The sequence below is a fragment of the Eremomyces bilateralis genome (genome assembly GCF_010015585.1).
Source record: "Eremomyces bilateralis CBS 781.70 unplaced genomic scaffold P152scaffold_7, whole genome shotgun sequence".
In the NCBI taxonomy this organism is placed as follows: domain Eukaryota; kingdom Fungi; phylum Ascomycota; class Dothideomycetes; order Eremomycetales; family Eremomycetaceae; genus Eremomyces; species Eremomyces bilateralis.
Genome location: NW_022985073.1, coordinates 598,740 through 616,683, shown reverse-complemented (window position 1 = coordinate 616,683; position 17,944 = coordinate 598,740). Strand labels below are relative to the sequence as shown.

At 52.3% G+C, this 17,944-nt stretch overlaps 6 protein-coding genes across 6 annotated transcripts; 4 read left to right on the top strand and 2 right to left on the bottom strand.

Annotated features, from left to right (window-relative positions):
- The first annotated feature begins 3,442 nt into the window (after positions 1 to 3,442).
- P152DRAFT_314722 (uncharacterized protein) lies at positions 3,443 to 4,313 on the top strand. Its single transcript, XM_033675175.1, has one exon. The coding sequence runs from the start codon at positions 3,720 to 3,722 to the stop codon at positions 4,206 to 4,208; it is 489 nt and encodes a 162-aa protein (XP_033534954.1). The 5' UTR covers positions 3,443 to 3,719; the 3' UTR covers positions 4,209 to 4,313.
- A 652-nt stretch (positions 4,314 to 4,965) lies between these two features.
- P152DRAFT_395583 (putative cystathionine beta-synthase) lies at positions 4,966 to 6,611 on the bottom strand (the record flags this gene model as incomplete). The annotated part of the gene is made up of 2 exons (XM_033676310.1): positions 4,966 to 5,562; positions 5,643 to 6,611. 2 exons carry the CDS (start codon positions 6,609 to 6,611, stop codon positions 4,966 to 4,968), a joined length of 1,566 nt encoding a protein of 521 aa, XP_033534953.1.
- Positions 6,612 to 7,598: 987 nt separating this feature from the next.
- P152DRAFT_457681 (1,2-dihydroxy-3-keto-5-methylthiopentene dioxygenase) lies at positions 7,599 to 8,514 on the top strand. The gene is made up of 3 exons (XM_033679280.1): positions 7,599 to 7,643; positions 7,759 to 8,130; positions 8,193 to 8,514. The coding sequence occupies exons 1-3, from the start codon at positions 7,614 to 7,616 to the stop codon at positions 8,319 to 8,321; spliced, it is 531 nt and encodes a 176-aa protein (XP_033534952.1). The 5' UTR covers positions 7,599 to 7,613; the 3' UTR covers positions 8,322 to 8,514.
- Positions 8,515 to 8,646: 132 nt separating this feature from the next.
- Positions 8,647 to 13,457, bottom strand: P152DRAFT_457680 (nuclear pore complex protein Nup155). The gene is made up of 5 exons (XM_033679279.1): positions 12,895 to 13,457; positions 10,363 to 12,845; positions 9,679 to 10,314; positions 9,387 to 9,618; positions 8,647 to 9,322 (listed from the first exon to the last, which is right to left on the bottom strand). The coding sequence occupies exons 1-5, from the start codon at positions 13,202 to 13,204 to the stop codon at positions 8,928 to 8,930; spliced, it is 4,056 nt and encodes a 1,351-aa protein (XP_033534951.1). The 5' UTR covers positions 13,205 to 13,457; the 3' UTR covers positions 8,647 to 8,927.
- A 440-nt stretch (positions 13,458 to 13,897) lies between these two features.
- P152DRAFT_395701 (GatB/YqeY domain-containing protein) lies at positions 13,898 to 14,461 on the top strand (the record flags this gene model as incomplete). The annotated part of the gene is made up of 1 exon (XM_033676320.1): positions 13,898 to 14,461. One exon carries the CDS (start codon positions 13,898 to 13,900, stop codon positions 14,459 to 14,461), a length of 564 nt encoding a protein of 187 aa, XP_033534950.1.
- A 2,679-nt stretch (positions 14,462 to 17,140) lies between these two features.
- On the top strand, positions 17,141 to 17,914 carry P152DRAFT_457678 (uncharacterized protein). The gene has a single exon (XM_033679278.1). The coding sequence runs from the start codon at positions 17,185 to 17,187 to the stop codon at positions 17,713 to 17,715; it is 531 nt and encodes a 176-aa protein (XP_033534949.1). The 5' UTR covers positions 17,141 to 17,184; the 3' UTR covers positions 17,716 to 17,914.
- Positions 17,915 to 17,944: the final 30 nt, after the last annotated feature.

The window sequence follows — 17,944 nt, the reverse complement described above, 5'->3', positions numbered from 1 at the left end:
CAGGACAGGTTTTCTTCCACGGCAGGGAATGTTGCTTCAGTGCCTGTTCTATCAGCAACAGACTGCGAAACAATGTGAGCTGCCCTTTTCAGCATTTACCGGGGCTGATAGTGTAGAGCCTCACCACCTCACCAGGACTACCCCCGGTATCTAGGCTCATTTCCTTTCTGTTGAAACATGTCTTCATATTGCTAGTATCTGGGTTGGGTCTCGTGCTCTGTATAATCATCGAGATTCAAGCCGGTTAGCTAACCCAGACTTCGCTCCTATGGGGTCTTCGAGAAACGCCACACTCGCACCAGACATGCACCCAGCCATCTCGCAGGCAACGGAGAGATTTGTGTTGATCCAGCGAAGCAAACCCTTCTGCAGCTTCCATGCCCAATTGATTCATATCGACGCAAGAAAAGGAGGGTGCAGACGATTTGCTTAGGAGTGGCGAGGCATGCATCGACGATCAATAGCGCGGGTCCCTTAACTCTCCCAGCCGTCTGGATCCAGGCCTCATTCGAACAGGTTTTTTTCCCAAGAACAGGACGGAACTATATCAGTCGAAGGTTCAGACCGGAGAAATGTTAGCTCTTGGGCCGTCGATTCAACTATTGACACCTAAGCCAGATTCGTCGCCGTTGAGGTTGTACAACGCAACACCGCCGCTTGCATCGCATCTTCCGATCTACCTGACCGCCAGGCTCATTCAAACTGTCCTAATGTCCCTCTCAGTACCCAAACAAGAAATCAGAGTAGTACCCAGCCTGCCACCACAAGTTTTCCCACAGCGGTGCGGCCCGTTGGAATCACTGAGTCCTGTCGTCCTCAAGTTTTTGGAGCACGACTGCTCATGACCATGGAGCTTTTCCTTCATCATCAATCATTCATATGGTCAACATCGATCAGGTGCCCAACCTTTGCTAATTGGGACAAGTTTCACTCGCGAGTTGTCTCAGATATTAGAGCCGTGCTCGATCTCATCTGACTATCGTCGGGTCTTAGGTGGTGTCAATTGTCTATTTCGGTCCGGTACCGAAAAGGAGCTGATGAACATAACTCCTGAAACATGCCAAAATTGCTGCCCATGTCATAATCATCTAAGACACCTCAAATCCTCGTTTCGTGCCGATCTCGGGCATTTTTCCTCACATCTCACATCTCGCTTATTCATAATGACGCACCTTTCCAGGTCACATTCCCTGACTCTCTAAGTCGATATCGGTCTCTGGGTTTTCTTTTGCGTCTGAGCTATATTTTCGCAACACCAGCCCCATAAGCAATGAAGCGACAGCGTAATCTTAATCCCAGGTCGAGGCTACTGGCTTCCCAAAAGTATGGTAGAGAGCTAGCTATGAAACGCGCATTTCCGAATCCAATTATCAACGTATTTCTTCCCTCCTTCTGGAGTTTCCAGTGACTTTCGAGAAGGTTTGAGAAATGTAGGCTTCCGTTCGGATCATGACCTCGACTAGAGGGAAGTTTGACGATGGCCACTGTGAATCCGTTCCGCAAATGCAGGAGGCCGTATGCATGTCAAGTTGCGACCCTGGGATCGTCCCCAATGCAACCATGATGTTGTCCGACTGTGGCTACATGTTTGTGAGCAAACGAGTGAAGAGAACGCCAGTATACAAAACCACAGGGCTTTTCAGCCACTGTTAGAGATGATCTAATTTAGGTCCAAGTGTCTAGCGGTGAGCATCCAATCGGTTGTCAATCGAGGCTGTCGAGATCATGTGGGGAACCATTAACGGTGAGGTTTATTCAAATTCGTGGCCAGAAGATATTCCGAGACCCTCAAGTTCCCCGTACAATCGCTACGCCTGGGTTGCACCATTTCTTTCGATCCTCAGAAGGGCTATACCAGATTCTGGCACTACCGAACGTCGACAATGATTAGAACCATTCAGGTATCTTCTGACCACAGACTGGAGATCAAGACCTATCATCTGGCGAACCATCTTCTCTGCCATGCAAAAAATCTCAAATCATTGCATAGTTTAGCCTCTTTGGGCGCTCCACGAACGCATGGTCTGTTCACTGCGAGCAATGTCGGTCGCTTTCACAGCAGACATAGCGTTCCAGGAAGTCACGACAGCAATACCTTTGGCGGGTAGAGATGTTTGGGGAATTAATCACCCAGCAGAGAACCACACTCCCAATCAGTGGCATGATGTGGAAAACTGAACACACCGAGGCACGGGAACCGACCCACCGGTCATTGTACTATCGTGAACCATATTGTATTACCTCATGTATGTTGTTTTACTTTCCACGATGTTCAATGCTCTAAGTCGCACTATTCTCTTGTTCTGATGTTGAGACCGTCCTTGATAACTTCAATTGCACCACCTAATCTGCGCTAAACTCCTATTTCCATTGTTCTCGAGGTTGTGATCGCGCAACACAACAATTTCCATGACTAGTCTTCCCCTTCCTTCAAACGTACCACCGACCCGAACGATTGCCTGCCGTAGCTCATCTACGACGTTGTGAGCACAGGAACCAGGTCCAACTAAGATGTGGACGATCTCATGGATTACAGACACCATGGAGCCGCATGGGATATCCATGGGCCGGGTTTTGAAATTCCTCGATGTTACTGTGGCTAGAAGAACCTGGATTCGACTCCAGGACGATCCTCTCTATGGCGTCGTTCTAGATGGCTGCGGTAAGCATTTGAGCACTGGTAAGGCGCGTCCCTTAACCACCACATGTAATCAAAGCAGTCAACCTCAGCACGAAGGACCTCCGCCTATAACCGGAAAAGCCTTCAGGATTTCACTTAAACATTATCCTAGATACGTGGGATAGGTGACCATACCTTAGGCATCCTGCTACTACCCGTCCCGTCTCTATCCACCGCACATCTGTGCTCGCGGGATTCCTAATCTCCATATCCAACACGGTCTCCATTCGTGAGCACCTCGGCGTTTCAACATACATCGTCGTCTAGCCCCTACAGATTTCATGGCCGAGTATCCAAGTTACGCTTTCATGATTTCAAATACTTCCTGGACCTGGTTCTCGACCCTCCCGGAGATTGCTTCCACTGGCACTGGCGGGTCTGACAACGATCGTAGATCGTCTAGACTGCTCGATATCACAATCAATGGCGCCCTGCGGATGGGCGTCCCGGCCTCGGCTGTCCATAGCTCCCAAATCATTTCATAGCTGCAACAATCTCATATGAATTGATGCGCCCTTTAATGGAGGGCCTCTGTCCTCCCGCACCGTGGTTGATCGAGCTCAGCTGGCGTGATGAACCTACGCAGGGCTGATCGGCGCCAGGGCTTCCATTCGATGACAATCACATGTCCTGCGACACAGCACCATCTGAGCCGACATCATCGTGGCACGCAATGCTAGCGCCGACACACCATGTCCAACTGTTATATGTCGTCCTACGAGACCTCCCAGAACCGATATTATCTGGAGGCATCAGTCATTATGCGACGCTGATATATCCGCCCCCTCCTCGATCCTGTCGAAACGCCTTTCCAGATCATCGATAGTGTGCAACGCTGCCGGGATCCACGCGCCTCGGATCCGACGCGAACCTCTCGCCACTGCCCAGGACATCCATCGTCTCATATCCATGTCAATCTAATGTCAGCAATTCTCCGTTTGGCTGGACTGCGTTCCCTCTTTCAGCTGTTGCCGCCAGGTGCCCGCGAGCCTGAACGGGAACGGGCAGCAGATGGGGCAGCGGGCAGGTCTTTCTGGGGATGGATGGTAGTGCGATCCGCCGCGCTGGGTCTCGTTCTCCGTACGTTGCACACGATGGACTGGTGAGCACTACTTATAGGAGGACAGGATGGTTGGGCCAGCTGGGGGAGGGGGCTGCGGGTAGCAAACAAAGGGGTGGTCACGCTGGCAATGGGAGACGTAAGCGTTTCTCTGACTTTTCATGGCTGCCGACCAGTACCTTGGGTTGGGGGAGGGCAATCTCTCCGGTTCCTATTCGGATTGATGACAATAGTATTTTCCTCGGAGATTTAAGATGCGGCATTTTCGAGGAATTGTTGGGCTTGGAGACGGATGGTCCATGGTGGGGAGGGTTCCCTTCATCCGTCGATATCTGGATTCGTGTCGATGTGGAGTGCCTTCAGTCGGTCAGCCATTATTACCTGTCTATCTCAATTAATGCATCATTTGGCTTCTGGAGCCCCTTTTCTGCTCTAGATTTGGCAGCTAGTTCTGGTTGTCTACGATAGATATCAGTCCCCAAAGAAGAGGTACTGACGGAAGGGACCGTTTTTATGGAGGACGACTTGGTGTGTCCCGCTGTAATGAAGATAGTACTAATCATCGCTGTTTCTCTTAAAATACCTCTCATGACGTACGACTCGTGCGTCACCTATCCAATTTCGTTTTCAAAGTTCGAACAACGGATGCAAAACAGTAGTATCAGTCAAAACAGCGTTCAACATCCGACCACGAATTCATCTCTCACCTGATGAGGCGAGACCCAACTCACCGTCTCCAAATTCCCTTCCGTCGAACTCAATGTGAATCCTCGTCGGTCTGAACAATCAGGTCTTAGACTATGTATCTGCGGATGTAGTCGATGTTGGGCGATCATCTCCATCCCATCGAGTCTCATGGCCCGTAGTAGACTGAAAGTCATCATCCACCCTTCGCCTATAGAGGCCGAGTTTGCGCCGATGTATACGATGAACGAACCTCGTTTCATCCGCTTTGGTGGGCGCATTTGGTAGAACATCGTCTGGTATTGCATTCGGCGGTATGGTATAGCGTAGGTGTGTGTATTAGGCACCTCCAGGTTGACACATAAATAATCGATCGAGTATTAATCTAGAAAATATGATGGTAACATCACGCACGCTATCGATCCATTACCACTCTGCTTCGCTCCATCGCCCACGAACCGTCTATCTATCATATTATATCGTCCAATATTGATCTATGATACAGTAGGAAAGTCAAATGCGCCAGTCATCACGACCTTGTTCAACGTCTCGACTTCTGCCTCACCAACCACGACAACAGGTCCACCTTCGTCACCACCGCCACCGCCTTCATCCCTCCCGTCTCCTGCTTCTCCGTCACGATCGCTGCACTATTCCATTCGAAGAACCGACTTAACGCCTTCAACGGCGTCCCCACCGTGATCTCCACGAACCGATCGTGCGTCCGCCTCCCCTTAATCTCCCCTTCTCGCCCCTCCACCAACGGATCCACGCCTACCGGCTCCATCGCCCGGAAATCAAACATGACCTTCTCGATCGGGTCGGTCGGCACCGCCCGTCCGCTGCCGAGGAAGCTGAGCAGGTTGCCGAGCGTCAGCAGCCCGACGAGGCGCTTCCCTGATGCCGTGCACACGGGCAGTTGGTCGAACCCGCGGTCGCGCATGGTCTCGGCGGCTTCGTCACAGGGTGCGGTGAGCGGGAGGGAGGTGAGCGGCTTGAGTCGGAGGGAGGCGATGGTTGCGTCGCCGAAGGGGTCGGCATTTGCGGCGGCGGTGGGGGGCTGGAGGGAGAGGGACTCTATGGCGGGAGTCGGGTTCGTGAGGAGGTTGTTGGCGGCCAGCCAGTCATCGTCGGCGAACTGAATGGTGTTAGCAGATGAAGAACTTCGCTTAGCTTTCCCGATAAAATCGAGATCGGAAAATCAAGAGGGCTTCTCACCTTGCTGAGATAGCTCCTTATGCTGTCCGGCAGCACAACCACGATGATCGAGTCTTTGTCCAGATCTGGGAAATCCTTGACGGCCTTCACCATCGCGGCCATCGCGCTGCCACTGCTTCCGCCTACCAGTAGGCCTTCCTCCGCGATCAATCGTCGTGCATACATGAACGACTCGCTATCATCCGTCTTGTACCATTTGTCCACAATCTTTCGGTCGAGCACCTCCGGAATGAAGTCATATCCGATCCCTTCCACCTTGTATGGCTCATTCTTATGCGCTTCGTTTATCGATTCCGGTAAGGCCAAGATGCTCCCCTCCGGATCCGCAGCAATGACCTTGATGTCGTTTTTCCGCTTCTTCAACCCCCTCCCGATTCCCGTCACAGTGCCGCCCGTCCCTGCACCCGCAACCACCATCGCCACCTTCCCGCCCGTCTGCGCCCAAATCTCCTCCGCCGTCCCTTTCTCATGAGCCAGCGGGTTATCCGGATTAGCATACTGATCCAGGATATGCGCGTTCGGCAGCTCTTTCTGCAGCCGTATCGCCACGCTGATATGGCTCTCCGGGCTGTCAAATGCCGCCTCCGTGGGCGTGCGAATGATCTCACTCTTCAACGCACGCAGCACGGCGACCTTTTCCGGCGACATTTTCTCCGGCAACGTAATGATGGTCTTGTAGCCCTTCACCGCGCCCACCAAGGCAAGCCCGATGCCCGTGTTTCCGGACGTGGGTTCGATCAAGGTGTCCCCTGGCTTGATGCGCCCGGATTTTTCTGCTTCTTCGATCATACGCAAGGCGATGCGGTCTTTGACGCTGCCGCCTGCGTTGAAGAGCTCGACCTTTGCGTAGACGGGACATTTGATGCCGAGTGACTGAGGAATGCGGTTCAACCGGACGAGAGGTGTGTGACCGATGTGCTGCGTGATGGAGTCGTAGACGCCATGCTCGACACTGGCTGGGAGCGACATTTTGGTTTATGGGCGGGAAAACAGCAAATGTCCAGGAGCTCAACCGTGAGAACAAAAGGTCTATTGAGATACTAAAGCAGCGAGGAGCAAGGAGTTAACTTGGTTAAAAAAAGAAAATCTAGATCCTCAACCCGATAGTAGCCGATGGTACTATGACAGGATAGGCATGTGGCGAGATGAGGAAGTGATTTTCGCGTGTCTAGGCCTCAGAACATTAAATCTCGAAACACTGAGAGTCTACTGTAGCGTCCTGAGTGGCCCTGTACGCTTCTGGCGCCTTTCACGTTCACTGGAAGTTCGTGTTGTTTTTGTTGCTCCGGAAATGCACGTGGGTGAAATTTGGGTGAATTCCGAATTTTTGGTGCCTTATCGCCTTATAACCTTATTGTATAGCCTCCCAGCCGGTGGGGACGAAATTGAGTTATGTTTCTTGGCATCCCCCCAACCACAACTCCCACGACCTTAACTAGAACACGGCGGAGAATTCACCAAAACAGACTTCTAGTAGTCACCTAGTTAGGAAAAGAGTATACTTTTGATATTATGCTATTTTTGAGCGAATCGGGCCTCCCTGTGATGGTGGTGATGGTGGTGGTGGTTGGGGGAATGCCAAGAAACGTAACTCAATTTCGTCCCCACCGGAGGTAGCCTTTCACTGCAGCTGCAGTGCAGTGTGTCCAGGTCCAGCTGTCTCACACTGTCGTTACCAGTTATCCTGCAGGCCTACACAGTGCTTACTGGAGCTTTGCGGGGCAACAAAATGACCAATCCGACGTCAGCATTCAGTCAGCAGCACCTTGACGCCATTTTGTTGATCTTTTGTTGATCGAGAACGTATATAAGATGTGCATCTCCTCGTCGCCCAGTAATATTAATAGAACTTAAGCCAAGAGTCCATTACTTGGCGATTCGTACAGATTAATCCAATCTGTTGAGCGAATCGAGTTCTCCTGTAGCAATTCCGACCCTAAACGTGCTCAGACGCTGCTGTTTGCGACCAAGATGAAGGCATATTGGTACGATGACAGTCCGGTAGGTGCCCAATCCCCATGCGGATGCATTTGCCCAATTTGCGACATAATGGCGCCACTTACTCATGCCCCGACTGGTTCTTGGAATTCCTCACTGACATCGTGTGTCGACCCAGGCGGACCAGCGTGGCCCTCACGACTCCGGCCGCCCCGTCCCCACCGACCTCCTCTCCTCCCTCGGCGTCCTCTACTCCCACCACCCCACCCTCGCCACCGTCGAGCAGCTCGCCCAGGAGCGCGGCTACAAGAACCGGGACGAGATCGCCATCTCGCCGGAGACCATGGGCGACGCGTACGACGCGAAGCTGAAGATGTTCTTCAGCGAGCATCTGCACGAGGACGAGGAGATCCGATATATCTTGGAGGGGGCGGGGTATTTCGACGTGCGGTCGAAGAATGATGCGTGGGTGCGGATTCGGTTGGAGAAGGGAGATTTGATTATCCTGCCGGCGGGAATTTATCATCGGTTTACGACGGATGGTGGCAATGTGAGTGATGATGCGACGAGGGAGTTTGCGGGTTGAGGGGATATCATACTGACGGTGCGTAGTACATCAAGGCTATGCGCCTGTTTAAGGAGGAACCTAAATGGACTCCGCTCAACCGCACTGAGGAGACAGATAGCAATCAGTATCGCGCGGCATATCTGAAAGCTCGGAACGGATTGGTTGCTCATTGAGAGGATGGGGGAATCTAGCCGTGCGATGGACCGCAAAGACATCCTGATGGCCGTTGAAAATCGACGGAGTACGGCTAAGCCCCATCCGTTTGGAGGAAACCAAGTAGGGAATAGGAATCGAGATACTATCTGGTTAAAACGGTGCTGCAGTCCTCCTCAACCGAGGACTGTGACCCTAAGAGATTCTGCTAAGCAAATTATCTGCATCCCCGTCTCAACGGCTTTCAACGGCCCTCAGCCTTTGCGGTACGGGCATTTAGTAATTGCTAGGTGATTCTCCATTGTTTGCGGTTACGGCAGTCAACACCCACAAGCCACGCACGATATGAAGATAAAGATTTGCTATGGACAATGATGCGATTTCTGTACGTTGTCTCCCGACAGTCACCAACGCCTCGCTATAAGCACGCCAAAGCACCAAGCTATCTACTTCCGTCGCTTTTGTATGGTACTGAAGTATTCAAGAACAGCTCGCTCCCATGCGGGATACCCCTCCAGATTCCTAACGTCATACGGTACGAATGCCCGGCCACGTAGCATTGATTGCCATCCCGTTCTTTGGCATCAAACAACCCTCGACTATTGAACGATCCACACCCCTCATCTTCACCCCCTCAACGTCCTCCCCGCCGCCTCCATCAAATCCCTCGCCCTCAACTGCTCCTCGTCATACTGCCCCGGCACCTGCACAAGCAACTGCGCCGCCTCCCGCAACACATCCGACACCCCCGCCGCGTTCTCCTCGCTCCCAAACGCTATGCCCCCCGCCCGGCGGCTCACGGCGAACCAATGCTCGCACACATGCAGCACCTCGTTCGCGACGACCGCCCGCTCCGCCGGGGTGACGAACGGTGGTTCGTGCGAGTGGAGGGGCACCTCAAGCGCACTGATCAGGGCCTCATGGGGGACTTCGAGTTCAAGGAAGACGTTGGTGACCCAGTGGGCGGGGGAGCCTTGTAGGTACTGCTGGGCGAAGTTGAGGAGGGTGTTGACAAGCATATCTATCACGCTTCGGATTAGCACTAAAAACCATGATAATTTGTAACGTAGGGGGAGAGCACGTACTGATTGGAAAAACCGTCTCGGATAGGTTCACGCGAGTCCCTAGTTTGCGGACGATGTCGACCACCATCTCCCATGGCTCGGCACCGCCCTGAGCCTGCGCGTCGACGATAGTCCGCTCGATGAGATTCGACCAGGTGGCGGAGATATCTTGTGTGCTCCGGTAATCTGCGTGGTGGAAGACCTGGATACAGATGTCGAAGTAGCCCGCTTGATCGGCATAGTCGTTGAATAGCTGCGACGGTGTCAGTATATGGCTCTTGAATAACGACAGAAAGAAAGCTGGACTACTTACCGAGCTCCAATTGAGAACCTCTCCACCCAATTCATTCTCCACCTCCGGTCTCCGCTCTTCTGGAAGCCGTGGATCGGCCCGGAGGCGCTGCAGGACTTCTTCTTGCACAGTTGCAACGTCGAGCTGTTCGGAGATCTCTCGCAGTTTCTCCTGCTTTGCCGTCGATACCGCAACATCCACCATGCCCGTGAGTCGTGTTGATGCATTAGCCTTCGCACGACTGAGATACTCGATCCGTTGGGCAAGAGACAGGTCCAGAACGACACTCTGTGCGAGCTGGAACTGGACAAGCGCTGCTTGGTAGAAGTTGTTGTAGTGTGAGTGATAACGCCAGAGCAGGTTGGCATATTGAACATCGTCGTTGGATTTCCGCTCGAGATAGCTGACGACGTATGGCGAGGAGATATCGAGCAGGCGATCCTGCCAGCCTTGGCCGATATACCAGTCGTAGAGGTTGGTTTGGAATACCTCGTCGGTGGATTCGTTGATTTGGGCGTACGCTTCCTGTTTCCGTCGGGCAGTGACGACTTCGGGAACTTCGGGCATCGTCGTCTCGGCACGGTCAACTGCGTTGATGATATGGTGGATGAGATCATAGCACTCGGTTCGCTGGTAGAAAGCCGCTTTCCGTGGATCCTGAAGGATGTCAGTTAGAACAAATGAGGGTGAGTGCAGGCAACTCACGGCTTCCGGCGAACCATCCCTAATCCATGACAATGCTCGATTACTCCGATCCATCTCCTGCGCAACTTGTAACACCAGCTGGATGGCTCCCGCAAAGAACGCCATCCGCGTGTACTGCTCTACGGCCAGTCTGAGATAGTCCAGGCTCAGGCTACCCGCCACTTTCTGGAACAGCTTCAGGCTGTCGTTCAACAAGACACGAGCCAACTCCGAGTTGATGCCCGCATCCGTCGCTTTTGTCAAGTGCTCCTGTGCCTTGAAGATCAAGACATCGTTGGCCGAGCAGAAGCTTCCACATCTCCTTCGCAGACCATCCGCAACTTGCTCCACGTTGGATCCACTGGCGATGCTGCGGTTGACGATGGCTTTGACGAGCTCTCGAGCAAGGTCCCGTCCCCTTGTCGAACAGAAGAGAGTTTCGAATGTGAGATCGCGGACCTGTTGGCGGATGGTTTCGGGCAGAGAGAGAATGATTTCAACGATGGGGTTGTCGAAAAGCACCAGGATAAATGAAATGCCTTCGATGATGGATGTGATGAGTCGAACAAGCGCGTTCATGGCCCGATGCTCGTTTTGCAATAGCATCTCATCCTGCCGTGTCCGTACCCGTGTCAGGGCTTCTGGACCAGCAAGCCCCTCGATTGAGTTCTTGTTTGCATCCAAGAACTTCTGTAAAGCGACCAAGTGTTGTTGAACGCTTTGCAATTTCGCTGTCGCAAGGGTCGAAGTCACGGTGAGACCTGTTTTGCCTTTCAATGTCTCCTTCAGCACCTTTGCTTTCCAAACGGAGCGGATGAGTCGTGAGATGTACAGTGCCAACCCGTCATGACGCGCCGAGAATTGAATGGAGTCGCTGTTGGTATTCATGAAGGCTTTCCCACTTTGCTCGATGTACGCTGTACGAGCCGCACCAATGATATCTGGATCGGTGACATTGGCCACCCTCGCCTCGGTATTGACATCCACGGCTTGACCGCAAACCACGGCAAGGGCGGTGGCAGCCATTTCATTTCGGCCATATTGACGGACGAATTTGGCCACCGATGCCTGTGTATCCTCCTGCTCGATGCCGGACCGCAGCAGTGCAGCGAACATGTCGACGAGGCGTCGTCTCCGATATGTGTGTATGCCACTCGATGTCAGCACCGCCACTTCCGCCGTTGGAGTGTCGTATTGCTCAGCAAGCTCATTCCCAAAGCCGAGAGGTGTCGAGGTGGCTCCGAACGGCTTCGTCACGAGACCAACATCCGCAGTCACGCCCGGTAGAGTGTACGTATGTCCTTGTTCGACAAGATGTAGATCAAGAGCGCTTTCTGCCCCTTTCGCGACGCGGCCGGAATCTGGAGCACACGCAAACATGTGGTCAAACTCATCGTTGCCTTTTCTGACGAAGCAGAAGAAGTATCCAGGTCCATATCGTGCGCCAAGGCGGGTTTTGACTAGGTAATCCGACGTTGTGTTCACGGTACGCCCAACAGCTGCAGAGGTGTTCGGCTGGGGGTCTGTGGACGGAGCGAATTTGACGTGGAAAACTTGCATACTGGTCGGTGCATCTTTGTTCTCCGGCCGTTCATATCCTGACGTTGTAGCAGTGAAGAAAATCCGAGTGCCTGTTGATGTTATCGCGACAAGGTTCATAATCCTCGCCTCGAACCTGGTGATGGGTGTAAGGGACACGATTTCGATGGGACCAGCTGGCATCGTGGCCCGGGAGGAGAACATGTGGCTCATGTGCGTTTGTATCGAGTGGCACGTCAGAGTAATGACGCGCCGACACGCATTCGGTCGGAGGTGGTATACGCGGATCGTGCCGACGGAAGAGAGCGCGTACAGGAGGTCCCGAGAGTCATCAATGACCAACTGTGCCACATCCTCGTATGCGGCTTCGTCGAACCATGATGAATTTGTTGGCAGATACCTGAAAGTCCGGTTATGCTTCGAGCATTTTGCACTGAACCACTTTTCCTCCTGCTGGTAGGTGAGTTCGTAGATATCGCGCGCACAATATCCTGCGAAGAAAATGCGCCCGCTATGACTTGCTCCGGCAATGCACCGAACATCGAGGCCAGATACGGGAGCGCGCATCTTAGTCTGATAGAGTGACACCGTCGTCACGCCGTTGTTGCTACTGGCTGCAACGCCAACGAGGAAGATCTCATTCACCGTTGCCACCACCAAGAGATGGGTTATGGCCTCGACAAATACTCCGGTTCGCGGCTTGACCAGTTTGACGGCGGTGATCGCGTGTGGCTGCTCTTCGAACCCGATGAGCTCGGGATTCGGCATGGTATAGTCCCAGATATATAGAGCATTATCGATTGTCATCCACGCATGGTTTATCTCGGCAAAAAGTCCCATCGACACCGCGAGGGAGCTGTTATCGTACTGGTGAAATATTCGGTCCGGGATCTCGTGTGATCGGATTTTTTGAAATGGAAAGGACACGGCGGACGTTGCTAGGTCATAATCGGAGGAGATGCCATCTAGGAATATGTTAGTACATGATATATCAGACATTGGCAATCAACATACTGGCAACCAAGCTCTCCAGGTCTGGATAACGCGCTTCCCCTGCTAGGGCGCCGTTGATGGTTTTTGCGGCGACATCGATCGGGTTGAGGGATGTCGCAGTCAGGGACACCGGAGGAGCTGGGCCCGACATGTCTCCATTGGGTTCATTTAAGGGTTGGAATCCTCTGTCCGGACCGGCTGGTACTCTGGGGTTGGACGGGATTCGGAAGGCTGGTGGTCTCACGGGTCCGCCTGGAGCAGGAGTTGCGCCAGCAGGAGTCACGGCAAATCCACCCGGTAAGGGTCGTGCAGGAGTGGCAGCAGTAGCCATATTGAAAGGGCCTTGTTATTCCTGAAGAGAATCTCGTGTTCCGGATATGTACCAAGCCACCCAGAAGCTCTATGAGATGTGTTGTTAACAAAGGCCGAAGGTGAACAATGACATTAGGAGAGATGGGTGTAGAATGCAATGGCCCTTGTGGCAGTAGAACCAATCAATGCAATGCAAGCTCCCAGAATGAGAGAGAGTGAATAGTGAGGTCCAAATGTAGGAGTGAAACCCAGGCAAAGGAATAGACGGGAACTTGACAGAACTGCACGCGATCGAAGTCGCGAAAGAAGTCAAGCACTTCGAAAGTTGATGCGAAAGCTCAGACCCTGGTCATGCGATTAGGGCCAATCAGAGACTAGAACGCAATGACTGAGCCACTTCACTGACCCAGCTGGGCCCAGCCACTTCAATCAAATTGTTGCCTTAAGATATTATCAAATTTGCCTTATGGCCTTGCTTATGTGATCCATTTTCAACGTCGGGTCTCATCTCGTCAAGTATAAAGCGAAATCATAGGGGCATATGCGCTTCATTTAGGCTTCATTTAGAGGTTCTGTTAAACGGTTAACACGTTGAGATCCTCAGCATTGGCTCCACAGATGAGCTTAATTTGACGTCCTTTGACTTGCTTCCAACACCATCCCCATAAAGTTTTAGCCCAACATGCCCTTCTTTAAGATTCTATGCAAACCGATGTCGGCTCCAATACGACTGTCTTTACCACATACCCGACGAGCCCCTTCCAGAACCATCTGGAGATTCCAATCGACATCCGCTTCCGCGGAGCAACCTGCCTCTCCCTTACTTGTCAAGATCAGGAATGATCTAAAAGTCGCGCTTCGAGCGAAGGACACTACTCGTTTGAACGTCCTTCGAGCCATTCTTGCCGATGTTATCAACGCTTCCAAGACATCTAGCCCAGTCACCAGTGACATTCAACTATTCGCTCTTATTCGTAAAAGAACCTCCGCATCCAGAGAGGCTGCCTCACAGTTCGCCACAGCGGGGCGGATGGACCTGGTCGAGAAGGAAGAAGCCCAGACGCGGATTCTCGACGAATATGCCGGAGAGGTGGAAGCCGTCGGAGCAGAAGAGATGGAAAAGGCTATCCAAGAGGTCGTCGAACAAATGAAAGAGCAAGGAAAGGTCGTCTTGGGGCAGGTCATGAAAGCCCTGATTGGAGAAGGGGGTTCTCTTGCGGGGAAGTCTGTGGATCGAAAGGAGCTTGCCGCGGCGGTGAAGAGAGCAGTGGGATAATATTTGACTGGTCCAACTTCTGTCACAATGCCACTTGACTCTCATCAAAATCAAGATGCCTGCCGATCGGGGTTGAAGAGGATCAAGAGTCATAATAATGCCGCTTGCCTCCCATCACGATGTTTGTGGATGGAGATTCAAGAGGACCAAAGGTCGTTATAATGCTGCTTGCTTCCCATCAAGATGTTTGTCGACGGGGATTGAAGAGGATCGAGAGTCGGTATAGTCCCCCTTGGCTCCCACCAAGATGTTGTCGATAGGTGTTGAAGAGGATCAAAAGTCTTTCCGGTGTTCCACGATGCCTTATATACCCCCCTACAGCCATTGTACGATTATAGGATGCCGTCGTCGACGCAGCAGGCTGGGCCTTTTCCGCTCAGCGATGTACCATATACGATATTCGAGTTCGGATTAACACGATTATATTGATTGGGGTTAGCAGGTCACGGAAAGTTTGACGTTGCTTCTATGATACTAACTATGTGTGGGTGTATATTGGGTTGCTTGTCCAGCTAAGACCTGCGCAGTGTGAGGCGTCGAGTCCTCGCGGAGGTCTTCGTCTGGCTGATATATATGCTTGAAGAGATAAGTAAGGGTCACTAACAGATGAGGAGTTTGATATCAGTTGTGCTAACATGCAAACAGATGTATATGAAAGTGCGATACTCAACGGTTGTGTGAGGGCTGGCTCGCTCTCTGCCCCTTGTCGCCGTGGGACACACTGGCACATATTGTATTCACCTTCCGGTCCCTCGGAGATCACTGACCTGTGCATTCTGCAAGCCCTCGTAGGTGTTTCCACTCTCCGTTTGCTTGAGCCTTATCAACTTGGAGCCTGATCAACATCCTCGAGCATGATTCTCCACTGTATTCCAATTGTAATACTCCAGGAGCGTTACTAAACCTCCGTATTTTGGGTTCGATCTCCGGCCTTTTGGGACATCCCGAAACATATATTTACTTTGCACACTTTCAGAGACTACCGACACATGTCCACCGTATAGACCCTCGAGGATTCTTTGAATTGACCGTTTGTCGGACCCAAATCTTAGGGGCCAGATCAACGTCCCCAGCATGATTCCCTAAAGTGTTCCTTTTCAATACTCCAAGAGCTTCACGAAACTTACGTTCTTCTAGATGCTCTTCAGCTTCCTTCGAGCCTGGCTCCCTTCTTCCTTTATGTGCCCCCTTGCCAGGAGTTAGTAGTATCTCGCAAGAAAGGCTAGGAGTCATTCATGATAAGGCTTCCTAGTACTGCGTTTTTACCCCCCTAAGCCCTTCTGGACCCACCAGGCCATACAGTGCCTACAGTGATCAATTACCATTGCCGAGTCTCGGCGGGCTCGACGTGCTCGTGTTAGGAAACGTACTGTCCTGTGAGCACGACGTGCTTGGATCAATTCCAGAATCACGACCCGACGGAAGGCTACTCTTGGGATTTCAGGCCGACCCATAATGCCAGCGGCTACATACCAATCCAGGGGTACCGGCCGCCCCATAGTGGCGACGAGATCGCTACCTATCCGCATGGGCATGAATTCGTTCCCGGCGAAGACCTCCACTTCACGGAGCCGCCGAATCCGGTACGCCCGGTTCGCCCGCACGGAGACGATCTTTTCGGCACGAACCAGGGTCACATCATGATGGATGATGATTCCACTGGACCTTCTGGGTTCTTTCTCTAGGCATCGTTAAGAACTCTACCCATGGCTTATCTCACCTCTAGCTGCAGTGTCCCCCAGCAATCACCACATGGCGACGACGACCCCGATGACTGCAGTGGGAACACCAGCTGCGATTCCAGCTCCAATTCCCACTGGAACCACGCCACCAACCCGTACAGGCCGCCCGGGAACTCCTGCTTTGCATGGGGTGTGTCCTGGTTACGAGAAGCATAGTACTTGCCAGGGGATCATTCGAAAACGGGGAGAGACACAGTAGTTCGCGCTGATCTGCCCAGGCTGCCACGCCAACTCCCCGTTCAAATCCCGGCAGTGTTTGTCATTCCCAGGGCTATAGCGCTATGTCCACAATCACTACCGATGGTTTCTCCTTTCGAGGAGGAACATCGATCAGTGTAACGAGCTGTACACTCAACAAAGGGCTGCGTTCATGGCCATCTCGGCGGCCGATATTCGGGAATTTGAGTCGGGTGATAAGGAGGGTAAGTGGCATTTCTACTACTAGATGACAAGACCCAGACACTGATATTCTACAGCTGGAGAGGATTTTCCTCAAGACGCCGGCAAAGAAAGGGAGGCAGCGTAAATGGCGCTCGTCGCCGGTCACGCTGAAATACATGACTTTCGTGGATTGAGGACTGTGCAGTTATGTTGGTGAAGGTCTGGTATGGGGGAGGCTCGTGGAGGAAGAAGGACAACTATGGCGTGCCTATTAGGCACGGCCATTCGTGGCAGTTGCGAAAGAACGAGTTTACCTATACAATATTATTATTCGGTGATCCCACCCAGAAATGGGCGACGCGTAGGCGCGCCTTTGCGTGTGGAACTTCCTTCGCCGTCATGCACGAAAAGAAAATCAAGCCGATTCCGCTCAGCTTTCATACTTCAACAGTCGTGAACATTGTAAATCGTGTGTAGGTCCTGAATCTTGGAATCGAGTGGCCATGACATCACCCCTGCCACGCAACACCAAGACAACAACAAGTCTCCCTCGTCCACGGAGGATGACGGCCACTTAAACCCTCCATCATATAATCCACCATGGAAAGCGAAAAAAGGGATGATAAATTGCCATCCAACCCTCCCACCGTAACAGGAGGCTGTCGCTGCGGTCTCATCCGCTACATCGCCTCCGCGATCCCCACCAAGCAGACCTACTGCCACTGCCACACCTGCCGCAAGCTCTCCGGCTCGGCGTTCATGGCGTTTGTCGACTTCCCCGTTGACTCGGTTCTAATCACGACGGAGACGAGCTCCGATTGGCCGAGGTTTACGGACTGGAAAGCGAAGCACGCTGAGCTGCCTTCGTTGCGAACGATCAAGGTCTCTCCTTATGCTACTCGCACTTGCTGTGGAGCGTGCGGCTCGCCGATTTCGATGGTGTATGTTAACGCACCAGAGGTAATTGGGATTACGGCCGGGACGGTTGACGACAAGTGTGATATGGCGAAGTTTGGGCTGGAATCGCAGCATATCTTCATGAAGGAGAAGTCGGAGTGGTATCAGATGCCAGAGGATGGGTTTCCTACGCAGTGGGAGATGGAAGGGGTGGATAAGTTACTGTCGAAATGATTGCCCTAAGATTAGGATGAATTATTGGTTTGGTCACTGTTTCGAGGACGAAATGGCGTTGGAAAGGAGGAGCACTATTATCACCACTTTGATTGAAGGTCATTGCACAGTTATATCTAGCTAGGTAGGCGACAATGGCCGCCTCTAAGTTAATCTATCTGTACAACATAACTTCTGTGCATCGGAGACAATAATGAAATTATTTTAATGGCAAAATAACCCAAAGGCC